Source organism: Manis pentadactyla, chromosome 6 (assembly GCF_030020395.1).
Source record: "Manis pentadactyla isolate mManPen7 chromosome 6, mManPen7.hap1, whole genome shotgun sequence".
In the NCBI taxonomy this organism is placed as follows: domain Eukaryota; kingdom Metazoa; phylum Chordata; class Mammalia; order Pholidota; family Manidae; genus Manis; species Manis pentadactyla.
The window spans coordinates 118,831,478-118,850,826 of record NC_080024.1 but is presented as its reverse complement, the minus strand read 5'-3'; the positions used below and the strand labels follow the sequence as shown (position 1 = coordinate 118,850,826).

Genomic DNA, 19,349 nt, shown 5'->3' with positions numbered 1-19,349 from the left:
GACAATGGTTATTTCTAGACTGAGATAGTGAAGAGTCTGTGTATACTTATCCATTCTCTTTCTCTGCTGAGGGCACAATGAAAGCCATGTGTACCATATGCAACAGCCATGAAATGATGCACCTCTATCAACCAGTGTCAGCTATGGTACAGAGCCCTTGTAATGGGCACATAACATGAGCAAGAAAAAAAGTTTGCTGTATGAAGCCACTGGAAAGTAGGGGTTAATTTGTTACCTCAGAACAACCTAGCCTAACCTGACTAATGTGGCATTAAATTAATCCTGACTATGCACTGGTATTTAGTAATCTTTTACTGTATAATCTTTTTTCTTAGGTGCTTCCATGGATTCAAGAAGAAAATTTTTCCAAACAAGATGAAATGATGATAGATGTAAGTATTCTGCCGGCCCCCAATTTCACACTCAAGATCCCTCTTGAGGAAAATGCTGAGGGTTCTAACTTCATTAGCTACATGCTGGTGAAAGCTGTACAGCATTTTAAGGAACATTTTTAAACGTGGTAAGCAGAGTGATCAGGAATGCTTTGTTTACAGAAACAGATGATTCATAAAAGGAAAAAACAACAAAACTAGTTTTAAAACACCTGGAAGGTATGTTCAATCTTATTAATAATCAAACACATAAAAACTAAGACAAGATAGCATTTTTTGCCTATCATATTTGCAAATAAAAATACAAAATCCTTACAGATGTAATGAAATGGGAATTCTCATATATTGCTGGGAATACAGACAGCCTTTTTGAAAAGCTATTTGTTTATGCATGTTAAGAGCCATAAAGTTTCTTTTTGATACAAAAATTCTGCTTCTGGAATCAATACTAAGGAATAAATCTAAATTTGATTGAAAGCCACCTTCCGAACCCTTTGATCTATTTTACAAAATTATTTAAAATGGTAAAATATAAAAACAACCTTAATGTCTAAAAATAAGAATAGTTATGGCTAAATATCTCCTAAAGTAGTGGCACAATTAAAACTGTATATAATATTTTCCTTTGGTAATATGACTAATCCTAAAGAACAATTAAATTTTAATTCTAAGTTATCATTCATAAGGGACCTTGTTAGTAGGTCATTATCAAGGTATAATAAGCTAGATATTACAAGATTTGCTGCCTCTTCCTTTGCTTTTGAGTTTTGGAGAACTTTTTTCAAGTTATATCAGTCAAACAACCAGTATCTTTTTAACATCTACTATGTGAGGCACAGAACTCAGGTACCTTAGAGGAAAAAATGATGTATTTGAGAAAATCCTTTCCCAAAGGAGCTTCTGATCCAGTGGGGGATGCGAGTTCCAAGACACCCACACATAACAGTGGCCTTTTTGGGTACCCAAGGGCATGGGCCTCTGGAAGCTGAGAGGAGGGTCATTCACTTTCTGGAAGGGGAGAACCCTCAGTTGGATATTTTTTCTCTTCCTTTCTCACTGGCCTTCTCTCTCCTTTCCTTTGCCCTTTCCCTTTCCCCATCCATCCCCACTTCCCACCATTTATTCTCCTTTCCTTTCTTTAAAAAAAAGTAAATCAAAATTGTGCAGGTAGGAGGAAGAATATTTCAAAAAAGGAGAAAGTATGAGCAAACACAATGAGAAAGAATGGAGTGTTTAGGCAATAGGCATGTTGAGAAATCCTATTAGTTTTCTTCCACTAGGGGCCTTTGAGCTTCCCTCCATCTGAGAGCTTCCCACCTATATGAGTTTGGGTTTTTTAGTTGGAAGCAACCAAAAGCAACTCATCTAAAAGAAATGGAAGGATGCTATCTGACTCACAAAACCAAAGGGGAAGCTAGACCATCATGCCCAGGGCTCAAACTCTATAGGCCACAGTGAGACACTCTAGGTTTCTACAGAAGGAGACAGTGTGCTAGTGCTCAAATGGGTACTGACTATGCATTTATATCCAAAGAAAAATATTTTCAATGAAATAATCTCTTCATAGATTTTTAAATGATGCAAGTACAATGACAGTGGGAAATAAGATATTGAGAAATTGAAATATTGAGCAAATTATTTTAATAAGGCTCACAAAAGGATCTTTCACAAGACAGTACTAATTTTTCTTTTTAAGTTTTTAAATTCATTAAGTAACAAAATCACAAATTCCAAGAATTTAGAAGACAAGAATTCTCCATAATCCCACCTTTGCCACAAACGCACGATAATCATCTTAATATTCTTTCCTAATTACATTTCCCACTTATTTTCTTAGATGGATTCCAAGAAATAGAGTTGTTTAGAAGGCTAACATTTCATTGTTCTTCATACATACTGCCAAATTTGATAGTAAGGTCTGAAGTACTCATTTCTCATATCTTAACCAGCATTTCAATTTTAAAGGTTTTATATCTTACTGTTATTCTTTTGATTACTCATGGGAATGAACAATTTTTCCAATTCATTTACTAACTGAATTTCTTCTTTTGTGCATCCTGTTCAATAGAGTGGATAAGATTTTTGTCAGTGCTGTGATTAGGTAAATGTACCTGGGCCCAAATCCACCAACAGTGAAAGCTAAACATACTAAGGAAAATAGCAGGCAAGATGGTGAAAAAGAATCATGGTCATTTTCAATCACTTGTTAGGTGCCCCAGCTGCAAGTCTGTAGCTTGCTAACACATGAATTTCAATCTGAGAGTGTGGGACATATATTTAGAAGCCTCTTCTGGAATTCTCATCTGGTAACCTAGCTTTCTGAGTACCTGACTTCTGATTGGTTTGTGATGTGTTTTAGTTCCCTATTCCAAACTTTTATAGCTGCCAAGACTGGGATGAACAGTTACAGGCTGTCACAGAATGTCTTGCATATCCTGAGTATTCAATAAACATTCATGGATTTGCCCTTACTGAATGCATGCAGAAGACAGAGTAAGCACTTCATTTTCACATCAAAGGGAGAGTCCATCACAGAGGTTCTACAAACCAGGGGAACTATGAGGATCCCTTCAAATAACGGTATTAAAAATAGCCATATGTATGGGCTTTCTTTTATTTTAGTATGTATTAATTTTTTTCAAAAGCCAAAAGCATTTGTTCCATTACCTATTCTGGACTTTTATTTCAAGGTGAAAACTCATGAAGTCTATAAATAATTTATTAATTTTGGTTATTATTGTTTTTTAAGGAAGAAGATCTGATATATCCTAAACCTGGCAAGTAGAATTACCTCTTCAGCTGAGACCTGAAAATCCCAAAATACATTAGATAATGCAATAAATCTAGTTGCAGGAAGATTTGCCAGTTACATATTTTGAAGTACTGTTAATTTTCTTATATTGAATGGCAGTTAAATAGACATTCAAATTGAGTTAAAGTGAAAATTCCTTCAAAAAAACAAATGTACATATTTTACTATAGTCTATAGTATATTAGTTCTTTGTATATTAAATATTAAATCATTGAGGCATCTGTATTCTATCTCTTCTACTACAAATGTGTCACTTCCTAGTTACAAAAGTTTTTTTAATTTGCTTTTGAATTTATAATATGTAATAACTGACCTTTCAAAAAAAGCTATACTTCATTCCTTTCTTTTGTAAAGACCTATAGCTTCTGCATTTTTTTATTGTGGCAAAATATACATAACAAAATTTATTATTTTAACCATTTTAAAGTGGCCAGTCCAATGGCATTAAGTACACTAACACTATTGTACAGCCATCACCACCATCCATCTCCAAAACTTCTCTCATCTTCCCAACCTTGAACTCTGTACCCTTTAAACAATAACCCCATTCCTCCCCTCCCCCAGCCCCTGGCAGCTTCCTTTCTGCTTTCTGTTTCTATAAATTTGAGCACTCTAGGTACCTCATATAAGTGGACAGTATTTGTCCTTTTGTGACTGGTTTATTTCACTTAGCATAATGCCCTCAAGGTTCATGGGTGTTGTAATGAGTCAGAATTTCATTCCTTTTTAAGGCTGAGTACTATTCCCTGTGTGTCTATGTCACATTTTTTTTTATCCACTTGTCCGTCTTGGATGCTTGGGTTGCTTCCACCCTTTGGCCAGTGTGAATAATGCTACGATGAACACAGGTGTATTGCATGGTTTCTTCTCAAAATAGACACAACAGTGCTCTTTTAACAAGGACTTACATATCATATGGAAAATACAAGATACTTTTAGCTGACACTTAACCTTTTAAGTTGTTGTGACACAATAATAGGAGTTATTTGCCAGTATATGTCACTAAGCTTTACACAGAAAACATATTTATAGTCAGTCTTTCAAATTTTAAAAAGAAATATAATTAAAGAGAACTCAAAACCTTTAAGATATTTTTCACCCAGCCTTGATATTCTGCTTAATAGAAAGTCTTGTCAGAGAAAGAGTTCAGAGGCAGCCAATTGAATATAATCAACTCCAAATGAAGATAACTCTTCTTATCATAACTGAAAACTATTAAAAAAAGGATACTACTGATAAAATTTACAGTAAATCTCAAATAAATAGAGCCTTTTCAACCATACATGTAATATATTTGTCAGAAAAGGTGCCTAAATATCAGTTATGAAGGGAAGCTATCTATTTTATATCCAATGAGCTATCCAAAACTTGCAGAGTGAAAAGAGGAAAAGGAGACAGCAGGTGGAAAGCAGCTGGGCAGTGCCTCTGCATGCAGGCTGAACTGGATTTTAAACCTGGCAGCTCTATTTTCTAGGTGTGTGACTTTAGATAAGATCCTTAGCCTCTCTAAACCTTAGTGTTTTTACCTGTAAAGTGATAAAAGTAATAATTTTTGTTTTATTGGGTAGTTGTGAGAATGGCAGTAAATAATCCATAATGATAAGCATCAAAAAATGGTAGCTTTGACTGAAAAATAATATCATTATTATCAAGTACCTAACTCATAATGTTAGTTTCCTGCTTTCCTTTACCTAATTGTACCAACATTTTTAAGAGTTTATTGTGTTAATAAAAGGTTTCTCTAGACCAAAAATATTTTAATGTTTTTGCTCTCACACAACCTAAAAGAAATCTGAAAAAGTTATTTATGCTCCTGCATGTGATTTTTCAATGTAAGTTGAAAGAATGCCATCATATATTCATGAATATATCATATATTCAAAATGCAAAAAAAGGAGAAAACCTACAATCAAGAATACCCTACCCAGCAAGGTTATCATTCAGAACTGAACAAGAGATAAAGAGCTTCCCAGATGAACACAAGCTAAAGGAGTTCACCACAACTAAACCAGACTTACAAGAAATGTTAGAGACTTCTTGAGGGGGAAAAGAAAAGGCCATAACCAGAAGCAAGAAAATTATGTAAAGAAAAAAACTTCACTGTTAAACACAAACATACAGCAAAGGTAACAGGTCAATCTCCTAAAAGCTGGTATGAAGGTTAAAAGATGAAAGTAGTAAAATCAATCACTTCCAAAAATTAGCTAAGGGAATCACTAAATAAAAAGGTGTAAAAGAAGACATCAAATACATGAAACATGGAAGAGGGGGAGTAGAAAATGTACTACTGTTAGAGTGAAATCAAAATCGACCATCAACTTAACAAATACTGCTATATACATAAGACATCATATATAAACCCCATGGTAACCACAAACCAAAAATGTTTAATAGGCTCACAAAAAATAGAGATCATCAAGACAGAAAATCAACAAAGAAACAATGGTTTTGAAGGACACATTAGATCAAATGGATTGAATAGATAAATACAGAATGTCACATCCAACAACAGAATACTCATTCTTGCAAAGTGCATATGGAATATCCTCCAGGATAGATCACACGCTGGCCACAAAACAGTCTCAATCACTTTATGAAAACTGATCATACCAAGCATCTTTCCCAACCACAATAGTATGAAACTAGAAATCAAGTACAAGGAAAAAAATGGAAAATACACAAACACATGAGGGCTAAACAGCATACTACTAATCAACAAATGGGTCAAAGAAGAATTCAGAGAGGATATTAAAAAATACTTGGAGAATAATGGAAATAGAAACACAATGGTTGAAAATCTTTAGGATAAAGTAAAAGCAGTTCTAAAAATGAAGTTTATAGTGATATAGGCCTGTCTTAAGCAACAAGAAAAATCTCAAAATATCTAATCCTACACCTTAGGGAACTAGAAATAGAAGAACAAACAAAGCCCAAAATTGACAGAAGGAAGGAAATAATAAATATCAGAGCAAAAATAAATGAAATAATCAATTAAAAAAATATTTAAAAGACCAGTGAAACTAAGAGATGGTTTTTAAAAGATAAATAAAAATGATAGAAAAATTAGCTAGAATCATCAAGAAAAATAGAAAGGACTTACATAAAATCAGAAATGAAAGAGGAAAGTTACAACTGATACCACAGAAATGCAACCAATTATAAGAGATTACAATGAAAAATTACATGCTAATATATCAGACAACCTAGAAGAAATGTATAAATTCCTAGAAACATGGAACCTTCCAAGACTGAACCAGGAAGAAACAGAAGATCTGAACAGAACAATTACTAGTAATGAAATTGAATCAGTAATCAAAAATCTCCCAATAAGCAAAAGTCCAGGACAAAATGACTTCACAGAAGAATTCTACCAAACATTCAAAGAAGAATTAATATTTATCCTTCTCAAACTATTCCAAAAAATTGAAGGGGAAAGAAAACTCAAAATTCATTCTACAAGGCCAGCATCACTGTGACACCAAAACCAAAGACACTCCAAAAAAATTAAGTTACAGACCAATATCTCTAATGAACATATAAGCAAAAATCCTCAACAAAATACCAGCTAACCAAATTCAAAAACATATTAAAAGAATCATTCACCATGACCAAGTGGGACTCTATTCCAAGGATGCAAGGATGGTTCAATACCCACAAATCAATCAATGTTATACACCACATTAACAAAAAGAAAGATTAAACACCATATGACCATCTCAACAGATGCTGAAAAACCATCTGACAAAATTCAGCATCCACTAATGCTAAAAACTCTCAACGAAGTAGGCACAGAGGGAACATATCTCAATGTAATAAAGGCCATATATGACAAACCCACAGCTATCATCAGACTTAATGGAAAAAAGCTGAACGCTTTTCCTCTATGATCAGGAACAAGAAAAGGATGCCCACTTTTATTCAACACAGTACTGGAAGTCCCAGCCACAGCAATCAGACAAGAAAAAGACACCAAGTTATCCAAACTGGTAAGGAAGAAGTAAAACTGTCACAATTTGCAGATGACATGATACTATGTATTAAAAAACCCAACATTCCACACACAAAAAATTAGAATACATGAATTCAGTAAAGTTGAAGGTTACTAAAACAATATACAGAAATTTGTTGCATTTCTATATACAAATAATAAACTAATAGAAAGAGAAATTAAGAAATCAATCCTATTTACAATTGCTTCAAAATGAATAAAATACCTCAGAATAAACCTAACCAATGAGGTAAAAGATCTATACTCCAAAAACGACAGGACATTGGTGAAAGAAATTGAAAAAGACAAAAATAAATGGAAAGCAGGGCTAACATCCAAAATATATAAAGAACTCATACGCCTCAATACCCAAAAAGCAAATAACCCAATTAAAAAATATGCAGAGGACCTGAACAGACACTTCTCCAAAGAAGACATACAAATGGCCACCAGCAGGCACATGAAAAGATGCTCTACCTCACTAATCATCAGGGAAATGCAAATTAAAACCACAATGAGATATCACCTCACACCAGTTAGAATGTCCACTATCCAAAAGACAAGAAACAACAAATGCTGGTGAGAATGCAGAGAAACAGGAACCCTCCTACACTTGGTGGGACTGCAAATTGGTGCAACTGCTGTGGAAAGCAATATGGAGATTCCTCAAAAAACTAAAAACAGAGATATCATTTGACCCAGTAATTCCACTATGAATTTACCCCCCCAAAAAAACACAAAATCCCTGATTCAAAAAGATATATTCACCTTTATGTCTATTACCACACTATCTGCAATAGCCAAAATATGGAAGCAACCAAAGTGTCCATCAGTAGTTGAATGGATGAAGAAGAGGTGGTACAGATACACAATGGAATATTATTCAGCCAGAAGAAGAAAACAAATCCTACCATTTGCAACAACATGGATGGAGCTAGAGGATATTATGCTCAGTGAAATAAGCCAGGTGGAGAAAGACAAATACCATATGATTTCACTTATTTGTGGAATATCAAAACAAAGCAAAACAGAAGGAACAAAATGGCAGTAGACTCATAGATGCTGAGATGTGACTAGTGGTTACCAAGGGGAAGGGGTTGAGGCAAGTGCAGGGGGAGGGGGATAAAGGGGCACAATAATTTGCAATCACAATGTAAGTTGATTGCAGGGACTACTGAACCACTGTGATGTACATTGGAAACCAACATAAGATCATATATTAACAATACTTTAATAAATAAATAAATGGAAAGCTATTCTGTGCTCATGAACAGGAAGAATTAATATTGTTAAAATGCCCATTCTGCCCAAAGCAATCTACATATTTGCTGCAATCCTGTCAAAATACAACGGCATTTTTCACCAAACTATAGCAAATAATCTTAAACTTTGTATGAACCACAAAAAATTGCAAATAGTCCAAAGAATCTTGAGAAAGAACAAAATTGGGGTATCATGCTCCTTGATTTCAAACTGTACTACAAGGCTATATAATCAAAACAGTACAGTAGTGGCACAAAAACATACACATAGATCAAAGGAACAAAATAGCCCAGAAAAAATCCATGCATATGTTGTCAATTAATATATTATATACAAAGGAGACAAGAATATACTGTAGGGAAAAGACAGTCTTCTTCTATAAATGGATTGAGAAAACTGGACAGCTACATACAGAAGAATGAAACTGGATTACTGTCTAACTCCATACACAAAAGTAAACTCAAAATGGATTAAAGACCTAAACATGAAACCTAAAACCATAAGACTCCTAGAAGAACACAGGCAGTACGTGCTTAAATATTGGCATTAGCAATTTTTTTCTGGATATGTCTCCCCAAGCAAGGGAAGCAAAAGCAAAAGTAGACAAATGAGACTATATCAAACTAAAAAGTTTCTGCACATCAAAGGAAACCATCAACAAAATGAAAAGGCAACCTAATGTATGGGAGAATATATTTACAAACGATGTATCTGATAAGGGACTAATATCCAAAATGTGTGAAGAACTCATACAACTCAATATCATAAAACAAATAATCTGACTCAAAAATGGGCAGAGGACTTGAATAGACATATTCCAAAGAAGACATACAGATGGCCAACAGACACATGAAAAGATGTTTCACATCACTAATCTTCAGGGAAATATTTGCAAATCAAACCACAATGAGCTATAACCTCACACCAGTCAGAATGGCTAATATTAACAAGAAATAACAAGTGCTGATGAGCATGTGGAGAAGAGAGAACCCTCATCCACTGCTGGTGGGATTGTAAATTATGGAAAGAGTATGGAGGTTCCTCAAAAAACTAAAAATAGAAATACCATATGACCCAGTAATTACACAACTTGGAATTTACCTGAAGAAAACAAAATCACTAATTTGAAAAGATATACGCACTCTTATGTTTATCGCAGCATAATTTACAATACCCTGAATATGGAAGCAATCCAAATGTCCATCAATAGATGAATGGATTAGAAAAAGATGTGATACATACATACGATGGAATATTAGTGAGCCATAAAAGTGAATGAAATCTTGCCATTTTTGACAACATGGATGGATCTAGAGGGCATTATGCTAAGTGAAATAAGTCAGAGAAAGACAAATACCCTATGATTTCACTTGTATGTGGAATCTAAAAAAGCCAAACAAATGAACAAACAAAACAGAAACTTACAGTCACAGAGAACAGACTGACAGTTGCCACAGGGTATTGGGTCAGGACGATGAGTGGAATAAGTGAAGGCAGGAAAATCAGGATGTTCAGTATCTTGATCTGGGTGATGGTTTCATGAGTGCATACACATGTCAAAATTCACCAACCTATACACTGACATCTGTGCATTTTATTGTATGTACATCAACTGAAAAGAAAGATATGCTTTTTAAACCTAGAAAATAACATATCATCTATCCTGTAATCTAATGCAGTAATCCAGTTTACTGTGGCCTTTGTGACCACTCATGTAACCAAACAGCACGAACATGGACTTTCCAACTATGAGGCTTTGTGAAATGTCCCCTGAAACACTTCCTTAGTCCATTCTTGGTATTTTCTCTCTTCAATTAACCTAGATGACCAGCTATTCTGTAAATTGTCTTTGGGATTGCATTTATTTTGTATAGGCTTTATGCCACATAAAGGCATGCAACATTGTTTTTGCTGGACAGGTTAGGCAGAGCTGAGATGAAAAATATTTACCATCTCCCAGAATCTGTTTCCAGTTCATTGTAGCCTTGAGTTTAAGAGGTGCATTTTAGCAAACAGATTCCAGAAGTTGCACAGACAGTAAACTTGAGATTAGCTGGGGGGAAATAAAACATCGTTATTGAATGGCAAGAAATTGTGTTTAATATATTTCAGACAGAGCCCACATCTTATTCGTCATAACTCAAGAAGTGGCAACAACAGACTGAGCTTTTAGGATGTGCTCAATAAACAGTTGATTCCAAAGACTGCTTTGTTGCATGTACAATACATGTATTAGTGTATTTTAAACTTACTATCAGATAGTTCCTACCGCCAGTGTTCATATTAAATAGTTCACAGAACTTGAAGTTTTGGCATTAAAAGCTTGAAAGCGTCTGGCTGTCATTAATTAAGTAAAAAAGCTGCCTTATTCTACTTGCACCAGTGAAATAAGCCTTCAGTGAGGATGGGGAAAATTGAAAATGCAAATCACTTAACAGCCTGTCCTCCTTAGTTACAAGAAACACACAACTCAAATAACAGCGTTGTTCTTTTTTAGATTTCGTGAATATGTGGGGATTGTTGCAAGCTCCCCTTGATTACTGAATGACGCGGTCGGCCGCGAAACTTTACAACGAGAGCGTCCTTCCTCAGCCAATGCACCAAGATACAAGCTTTAGGATTTCTTTTGGCCAAAGGTTCTCAACGTTTCAAATGGCTATAATGCCACCCAACTCTGAAGGCCGGTGCGCACGCCGGAGAGCGCGGCCCTGCCCCGCCAGCGGTTCTGCGTGCTCCCGGGTCGCCAGGGGGCGCGGGGGGGCCCGCGGACTCCTCCGGACCTGACGTCACCGAGAGGGAGGGGGCGGAGTCTCTGTGGCGGCGGCGGGAAAAGAGGTCTCCTGAAGCGACCCGGTTCCTCGCCTGCGTCCCGGTCCCGGTCCCGGTGCCCACAGCCGGCCCGCGCCATGCAGGCCGCCGCCTCCGAGCTGCCGCGCCCGCCGTCGCCGGCCGCCGCGCACGAGCGGGACGCTGAGGCGCGCCCGCCGGCCCACGGGGAGCTACAGTACCTGGGGCAGATCGAGCACATCCTCCGCTGCGGGTTCCGGAAGGACGACCGCACCGGCACCGGCACGGTGTCAGTGTTTGGCATGCAGGCGCGCTACAGCCTGAGAGGTGACCGCGGCCGCGCACGGCGTGGGGCTCGCGCGGACCGGGTGGGCTCACGCCGCCACGCGGGCAGCTCTCGCGAGAGGCCGGGCTGGCCCGCGCGGATCCGGCGCGCTGGGGGAGTGCCCTTTTCCCACCCTGCAGACACCGACTCTGAGGCTCGGCTCAGATAGGTGCGTCCGGTCACCGCACAGGAGTGACGTGTTCAGGAGGCAAAAGCAGATCCTCCGGCTCCAAGGCCTGCGCGCTGAGTCTCCCCGTGTTGCCTTCTCCCCAGAGCGGGCAGGATCTGGTGTTTGCCCCACACCGGAGAGCAGGGGAGGGTCTGCCTGGGTTCAGCCAAGGCCTTGGTTGGAGGCTCCCCTTCTGTGCCCTCCTCCTCGCTCCCGTGTTGGCTATTCGGTTCTGCAGTTTTTAAAAATTGGAGCGAAGACCCCAATGGGCGACGCAACGGGGCGGGAGGAGAGAGAACTGGGAGGCAGGGGCAGGAACTTGTGGGTCCTGTCAGTTTGCCACCAGCCAGCTTGTGGCTTAAACCTTGTTCTTCTTTTCCTTTAAAATAGGATGGCTCCTAGGAAGAAGTGTTTCTCGGGGGTTAGTAGGGCTTGGCCTACAGGGAGCAAAGGGGTGGGGGTGGGCACAGGACCTACATCCTTGACACAGGTGTGGGGGTGGTCTTGAGCGGGGGGAGACCCCCTGCTGGTGAAGCAGATCCACTGTGGTCAGAGGAGAAACCCTCCAGCCCACACCCATTCTAGAGACTGGAAAATAGTCAGGCTCCAGGGCCTAATCTGCCTTGGACAGAGTTTTTACTGAGTAGAGGGATCGCCTTCCCCGAAGCTCCAAGCACAGTGGCCTCTAATGAACTCCAGCCCTTCTGCTTAGACCTTGGGAAAATTCTTCACCTCTCTGGTCTTCAGCTGCCCCAGAATGGAGGCAATAATGCTCAGTAAGGCAATACTGATGCAAGTAGGTGCTTGAAAAAAAATCTATCCTTGTGTGAATATCAACTATACAACTGATAATGAGGACTGACTAGTACCCGAGTTTAGAGACAAAATTTTACTCTTTCTTAATGCAAACTTATGTATTTCCTTCTGGTGCTTCAGAGAAGGCTGTTTTGAGGATGAAGTAGGATCGTGCATAACAAATGTATAAACAGTTATTTTTGGTACACTTAGATAATAGAGGTTAATTTGCTTTGCAAACACTTAATAAAACCATTCTTCAGTTTGGGCCATTGGGGTATCTACTGTGCCCTGGTCCTGAGCAAGTTTTCCCTGGCAGGGTAATCATGCAGTCACTCTAGGAGCCTTCAGGCTTTGTTCTAGGGCACATTTTGTGTGTTGTCTTCACACCTCTGAAAAGGATTCTATCTGGCCATGGGTGGTAGCACTTTCCCTGGCTGCATGGCCATCCCTGCTGACCTTTGCCCATCTCACTGTGTGGAATTCCCGGGTCTGGTGGTCAACGGCTTCAGGAGGGCGGTCTCAGCCTGGATTGTGTCACTGCCTTCCACTGTAGCCTTGGAGCTCCCCCCTGTTGCTACTGTGGTTGCTGCAGGGCCTTGTGTCTGGGGCAGTTTCCTTCCACAGGGAAAGTGGGATGGCATGTTCCATTTTCCCACCTTGAAATTACATGGCAAACTGTTTTTCAGATGAATTTCCTCTGCTGACCACCAAACGTGTATTCTGGAAGGGTGTTTTGGAGGAGCTGCTGTGGTTTATCAAGGTAAAAATGTACTATAGGAAATCCAGTCTTCTCAATGCAGCACCAGCGAGATCCTTGTAAAAGTTGGATCATGTCACTCCTCACCAAGGCCCTTAGGGGCTCCCATTTCACTTAGTAAGAGCCAAGGTCCTTATGAGGCCCAGCTCTGGTCTCAGTGGGAGTTCCCTTCATTCTGCTGCACCCACCTGGCCTCCTTGCTGTCTTTGAACACACCACAGCATGCCTGCCTAGGCCACTGGCACGTACCAGTCCTACCCCCTGGAGCCTTCTTCCCCTACATGCAGCATGACTTGCTCCCTTACCTCCTTTGCTTCAGTTCAGTGACCTTCAGATCTGAGACTAGGATTACCCCCCAGCACCCTCCTCCCACTCTGCTTTGTTTTCTGCATTGGGAAACATTGTCACAAAATGTATGTCTGCCCTCCCCCTTTCTCCCTTGCAAGGGAGAAGGCAGACAATAAATAAGATGTATTACAAGCTCCACAATTCCCTCATTCACTGTTATATTCCCCGGGTTTAGAACACAGCCTGTCACATAGTAGGCACTTAATGTGGGCTGATCACTGAATATTGATCCTAAAAATGTTCTCATATCCATGTAAACTAGAAGAGTTTCTAGGAAAACAAGTTACACATCTTCCAAAGAGCCAAGTCGGTCCATCAGATAAGGCTAGAGTGCTGTGATAATGGGCAGCTGCCATGCCTGAGATCCATCTTCTGGTGCAGACCAGTGCTATGGTGTGAAGGTGCCTGAGGCAGTGGACTTAGTTCTGGGCCATGCCAGAAGTTAGAACCTCCTATATAGAGCATTTGGTGTGGCTTGTATGATCTTGGGCCAAACCAGACCCAAGACCTCCTATTGCATCTTCAAAAGGTTTAGATTTGGATCCAGTCCAGTCTCCTTAGTTCTGGATTCTTGAGTGTTTTCTTCTGTGTTAGTCTGTTTCAACTGGCAGTGAGTCTCTAGTTCAACATACAACATCAGGAATCTCAGAAGAGGATATATATATACCAGCTAGAGCCCAGTCTGAATGGATGGAGAAGGGAGACTTTTGAAACAATATGTGGAACGTAGAGAGAGATTTGTTGGAAGTGAAAAAACTAGTACAAACTCAACAAAAAGGGGAGAATAAGATATTCAGAGATAAAATGCATTCACTCATTTTATCTTAAATCTTAAGGATTCTAAGAAATCCTTACATGTCAGACTCAGCTCTGATGTATGACTCAATAAAATACAGGAGTCAGAATGTACCTACACTACAGCTGGGATCCGTGGGCAGAAAGGAGAGATGGGGTCTGTGCAATTGTTCATACCTGCTGAGCACCAAACATTTTGCTTGTATTATCTAATCTTCGCAGTAATGTGTGTGGTGAATATTAGTACTGTGGTTTTTTGTAGATGCAGATAGAAAGAGAGGTCAGGGAGCTGGTCAGAGGAAAAAGGAGGTAGAGAGCAGGCATGGAGCCCAGGTGTGTGTGGCACTGTAGCCTTGCTTATAACCTTATAGTACATCATACCCAGAGGCACCAGAGGCCGAGGGCTCTGTCCTTGATCTGGATACCCAATGAGGTTACAGGTTAGGATGATATGGCCAAGTCTAATGAGATGAAATACAAGAGAAATAAATTTAAGGCTTGTACTTGGCCACAAACAAACAAACAAAAACTTAACCACCTTAACTGCAACTACTGGTGGGGAGTAAACATAACTTGATAGTGGCACATATGAGATATGTGTCTGATATATCTGCAAGAAAAGCTAATATTGACTAAACAATCAAGTATCCTATATGCCAGGTCTAAGATAGACTCAACAGATTGCATAGGAGGCGTTCAACTTGTGGATCACCCTTAGACACAGCACATTTGGTTAAGAAACACAAAACATGAGGAGGGAATGATGAAAGGACTTAGAAGTGTTTAGTCTAGAGAATAATTGCAGGTAATGAGGAAAAGATTTGAGAGGGTGATTCAGAGGATCAGCTGTCCTAGAGGTGATTCCAGGATACTGTCCTGGAGACCCTCAGAAAGTCTGGGCTGGGACCAGTCTGTGCAGGGACATATCTGTCCCAGGTGTGTCAGCACAGATCAAAGGTGTCCTTGGTGGGAGGTACCTTAGGGATCAACTCCAACGGTTCAGGATTCACTGTGCCTGCTGTCCTCTCTCATCTCTTCCAGGGATCTACAAATGCCAACAAACTGTCTTCCAAGGGAGTGAAGATCTGGGATGCCAATGGATCCCGAGACTTCTTGGACAGCCTGGGGTTCTCCACAAGAGAAGAAGGGGATTTAGGCCCAGTTTATGGCTTTCAGTGGAGGCACTTTGGGGCAGAATACAAAGATAAGGATACGGGTGAGGAAACCACAGTGCCTCAGATTGCCTGAGCTCCCTCCAGGGGATGAGTTTGCTCATTGTTTCCAGTGGACTGAGGGCATAAGTCACGTCAGGGGAGCTGATACACAACCTTGACCTTCTGAGAGGCTGTTTCAGATTCAGGTGGAGGAGCCACAGTGAAACTTCATGGAAATCAGATTGCACTCTTGGTGATGAGCATTTATTGGGTGTTGGCATTTTCCATACCTTGTTTCATTAGCAGGTAGTGATGCAGTTGAGCATTTGGTTGCTGTGCTGGGGAATAAGTATGAAGCTCATCTAGGGCAAGAAGCCCAGGGATTGCCTTTGGTGGCGCTGATCTCCCTTTTCAAGACAGCCACACAGCACACTTTAGGTGTCACTGAAGTGACAGCACAATTCTCTAGTCACTGTCTCCTACCCTCCCTGCTGGGGCAGAGGAAGGTGAACATCTTACTCCTGGATGTCGACTGTTCTCCATCACTTGGTAGCACCACATGCTGAGTGTCAGAGCCCAGCCCTTCCTGTCCCACCTGTTGTTGCACAACACTGTAAATGTAGTTAATGCCACCAACTGCATGCTTAAAGATGGCTAAAACAGACAATTTAATGTTGTATACTTTGTCAAAAAAAAAATGCTGTGTAGGCCAAACTATTTCTGCAGGTAAATGGTCTGTCAGTTGTTAGTATGCAACCTGTGTCCTAGGACATCATCAGGGTATGAGGCTACTACCTTGACTTAATTGTGCCTTAAATTCTCCCTAGCATTCAGTTATTTATTCTCACTTAAGGGGCCTGATAAAATTGTTTGTTTTTAAATTTTTATCTTAAAATTACAGGTTCAAGGTAAGTTACAAAAAAAAAAAATTGCACAGAGAAGTCCCTCTATCTTTTACCCAGTTTCCCCCAATGGTAACATCTTGTTACCATTTTACAATTTAAAGGAATTGACACTGGTAAAAAACAGTTTACCAGATCTCTCCAGTTTTACATGCACTCATGTGTATGTGTGTATGTGCACACACAGTTTTCATACATGTAGATTTCTCTAACCACCACCACAATCAAGACAGAGAACTGTACCCTCATCTTTTTTTTTTGATCTTTGCTATTTCCTTTTATGGAGCTGTGATTGTGACAGGACTTCTTTCCCCCAAAATTAAGAACTACTGGACTATATAATCTGGCCCAAGTGGAAGTTTAACCAGAGGGAATGTGAACCTCTGTGCTTCTCAGCTTCCAGTTGTGTTTAAGAAGGAAGGCAAGGAATTAAAGTCCAGAGACCAGAAATAGGAAAGTATAAGGCAGTATAATTATAGAGGTTTCCTAATAGATACCAGCCAATACATGTTTAGATGCTAAATTGTAATTTTTAGGTGGAAGTGTTGGATAGTGTCTACATCATAGAAAGGAATCTGTGGTCCTCTGTTAATTGGAACGTGTATGGGTATATTCTGCTTAAGATCCAGTACAGTCTGTGGCAGTGAAGTGTGACAAGAATGGTTGATGGGTATAGAGACTAAGTCCCATGAGAACTACTGGGAAAATAAATTGTTGAGATTGGAGAACATTAGCAATAGGAACAGGGAGGGGAGTGACTTGTAACAGACCAAATATTTAAAGGACCATTACATAGAAAATAGACATTGTTAAGGCTCCAGCGGACAGACCTATGAGCCTAGACAGGACCCTGAACTAAACGCAATGAGATAATGAAAAATTGGGGAGTACATTATTTTGTAACCATGGGCCAAGGGGCAGGCAGTGGAAAGACTGATAGATGGCCTGTAAGGCCATCTCACAAGATGCTGCGATTAATGTGTGTACGTGTTCTGTCTTGACAATTCTACAGATTATTCAGGTCAAGGAGTAGACCAACTGCAAAAAGTGATTGATACAATCAAAATGAACCCTGATGACAGAAGAATCATCCTGTGTGCCTGGAACCCAAAAGGTCAAAAGGATCCCAGTTACTCTGTTGTCCTAACTGTACCATTAGAACAAAGGGTGCCAATTAGCACAAACTGTACTAAAGCACAAATCAGTGGCTTGTGCAAAGGTTGCTGTTGGGGAGCCAGACCCTGGGAACCACCAGGTGGTTGTGTGACTCTGGACAAGTCACACATGGCCCCATTTTCACCTTCAGATGATGGGTTGGACCCAGATGGTCTTAACTTTAGTGTTAAGTATATATAGGATTTTAAATTTAAATTGAAGCAGATAAGCTTATCATCTTTACCTCACTATTAACATTTTAACAATTATATTGTAACATGGAACTCTACCAGAGGTAAACGTATTGACCAGAGTGGAACATTTGCATTTATAATAGCAACTGAATCCAGGAGGGTGTGCCTGAGAGGCCAGCTTCCTGCGGCCCTGCAGATGAACTAGTTCTCCTGTACTTGTCGTTTGGTGCCGTGAAGGTAGCACAAGTAATTAATTTCAGTTTGGCTGGAGGAGCATTGCTTCAGCTGTAAACATATATCCTCTGAAGGCTCCTGTGGATGGACACGTCTCCACCGGCTTTGTGCCATCTGTGGGATGGGAATGGTCTACTTTAGACAGGAGGGGAAGGTGTGGTCATGTGGGTCACTGGCCCAGTGACTCTTTCTCATGTCCACTGTATGAGTTGGCTTCTGTTTCACTCATTTCACTTTGCATATAGTTGTTTCTCTGAAACTATCTCCTCCTCATTTTCCTCTGTGCTGGCCCCTCAGATCTTCCTCTCATGGCCCTACCTCCATGCCATGCCCTTTGCCAGTTCTACGTGGTGAATGGTGAGCTGTCCTGCCAGCTGTACCAGAGGTCAGGGGACATGGGCCTGGGTGTGCCCTTCAACATCGCCAGCTATGCCCTGCTCACCTACATGATTGCACACATCACAGGCCTGAAGGTGAGTTGCTCAGGGGAGGGAGTGCTTGTTACCAGCCCAACGCACTGGGCTCTTAGATTCTTTAACATGGAAGAAGTAATTGCAGAGAATTCGGAGGAGTCTGAAATGTCAGATGTGTAACTTAATAAGTGAGCTTCTTGCTCTGGTGACTTTCAGCGGAGCTTGCCTGTTCTCACGGTCTGTATAAACAAACAGGCTTGTATGGGCTGTGTTAGTACAACTTTATGAATCAACTTTTCTCAAAAGCTGCACTGGTTATCTTCTGAAAAGCCTTGGAATGTCTGCATACTCTGTATAATGTGTTTTAAAGGAATAGGAACTGAAACATGAACTGTTTTGCTTCTTTCCATGGGATTCAGCCAGGTGACTTTGTACATACTTTGGGAGATGCACATATTTACCTGAATCACATTGAGCCGCTGAGGATACAGGTAAGAATGATACCATTTCATGTGCGGTTTTATGCTTTCTCTTGATAAGAGGCTGATCTGTGGAACATCCCTCATGTTACAGGCATTCTGCTCAGTGCTGTACAAAGACAAGATGACCTGTTCTGACTGCAGGGCTTCACATTGGGGATGGGTTGGGGCAAGTGGGCAGGGACAAGGCAGACATGTGCCTCAGCAATCACAGAGGCGTAACCTGACAGGTGCTTGAGGTACTAAGTACCAGTACCAGGGAGGGAGAGCCACATTCAGAGCAGGGGGTTTGGGACCTTCCAAGAAGTGCCATTCCAACTTCCGTTTTAACTTGAAGGAGAATTTAAATGCAAATACTTTCCCTTAATATTATGCTAAATACAA

The 19,349-nt window shown here is 40.3% G+C and overlaps 3 protein-coding genes across 3 annotated transcripts in view; 2 read left to right on the top strand and 1 right to left on the bottom strand.

The window, feature by feature from the left end:
- The window catches only part of CLUL1 (clusterin like 1), a 36,632-nt gene extending 36,108 nt beyond the window's left edge, over positions 1–524 (top strand). The window contains 1 exon segment of the mRNA XM_057504335.1: positions 336–524. Coding sequence (XP_057360318.1) covers positions 336–524 — 189 coding nt within the window.
- Positions 525–11,240: 10,716 nt separating this feature from the next.
- TYMS (thymidylate synthetase) overlaps positions 11,241–19,349 on the top strand; it is a 9,466-nt gene continuing 1,357 nt past the window's right edge. The window contains exons 1-6 of the mRNA XM_036905825.2: positions 11,241–11,569; positions 13,221–13,294; positions 15,476–15,650; positions 17,503–17,604; positions 18,371–18,546; positions 18,906–18,977. Coding sequence (XP_036761720.1) covers positions 11,362–11,569; positions 13,221–13,294; positions 15,476–15,650; positions 17,503–17,604; positions 18,371–18,546; positions 18,906–18,977 — 807 coding nt within the window. The 5' untranslated portion in view covers positions 11,241–11,361. The remainder of the gene's footprint in view (positions 11,570–13,220; positions 13,295–15,475; positions 15,651–17,502; positions 17,605–18,370; positions 18,547–18,905; positions 18,978–19,349) is intronic.
- Positions 18,967–19,349, bottom strand: part of ENOSF1 (enolase superfamily member 1) — a 27,329-nt gene continuing 26,946 nt past the window's right edge. Inside the window, exon 17 of the transcript XR_008998311.1 lies at positions 18,967–19,074. The gene's annotated coding sequence lies outside the window, so the exon portion shown is untranslated. The remainder of the gene's footprint in view (positions 19,075–19,349) is intronic.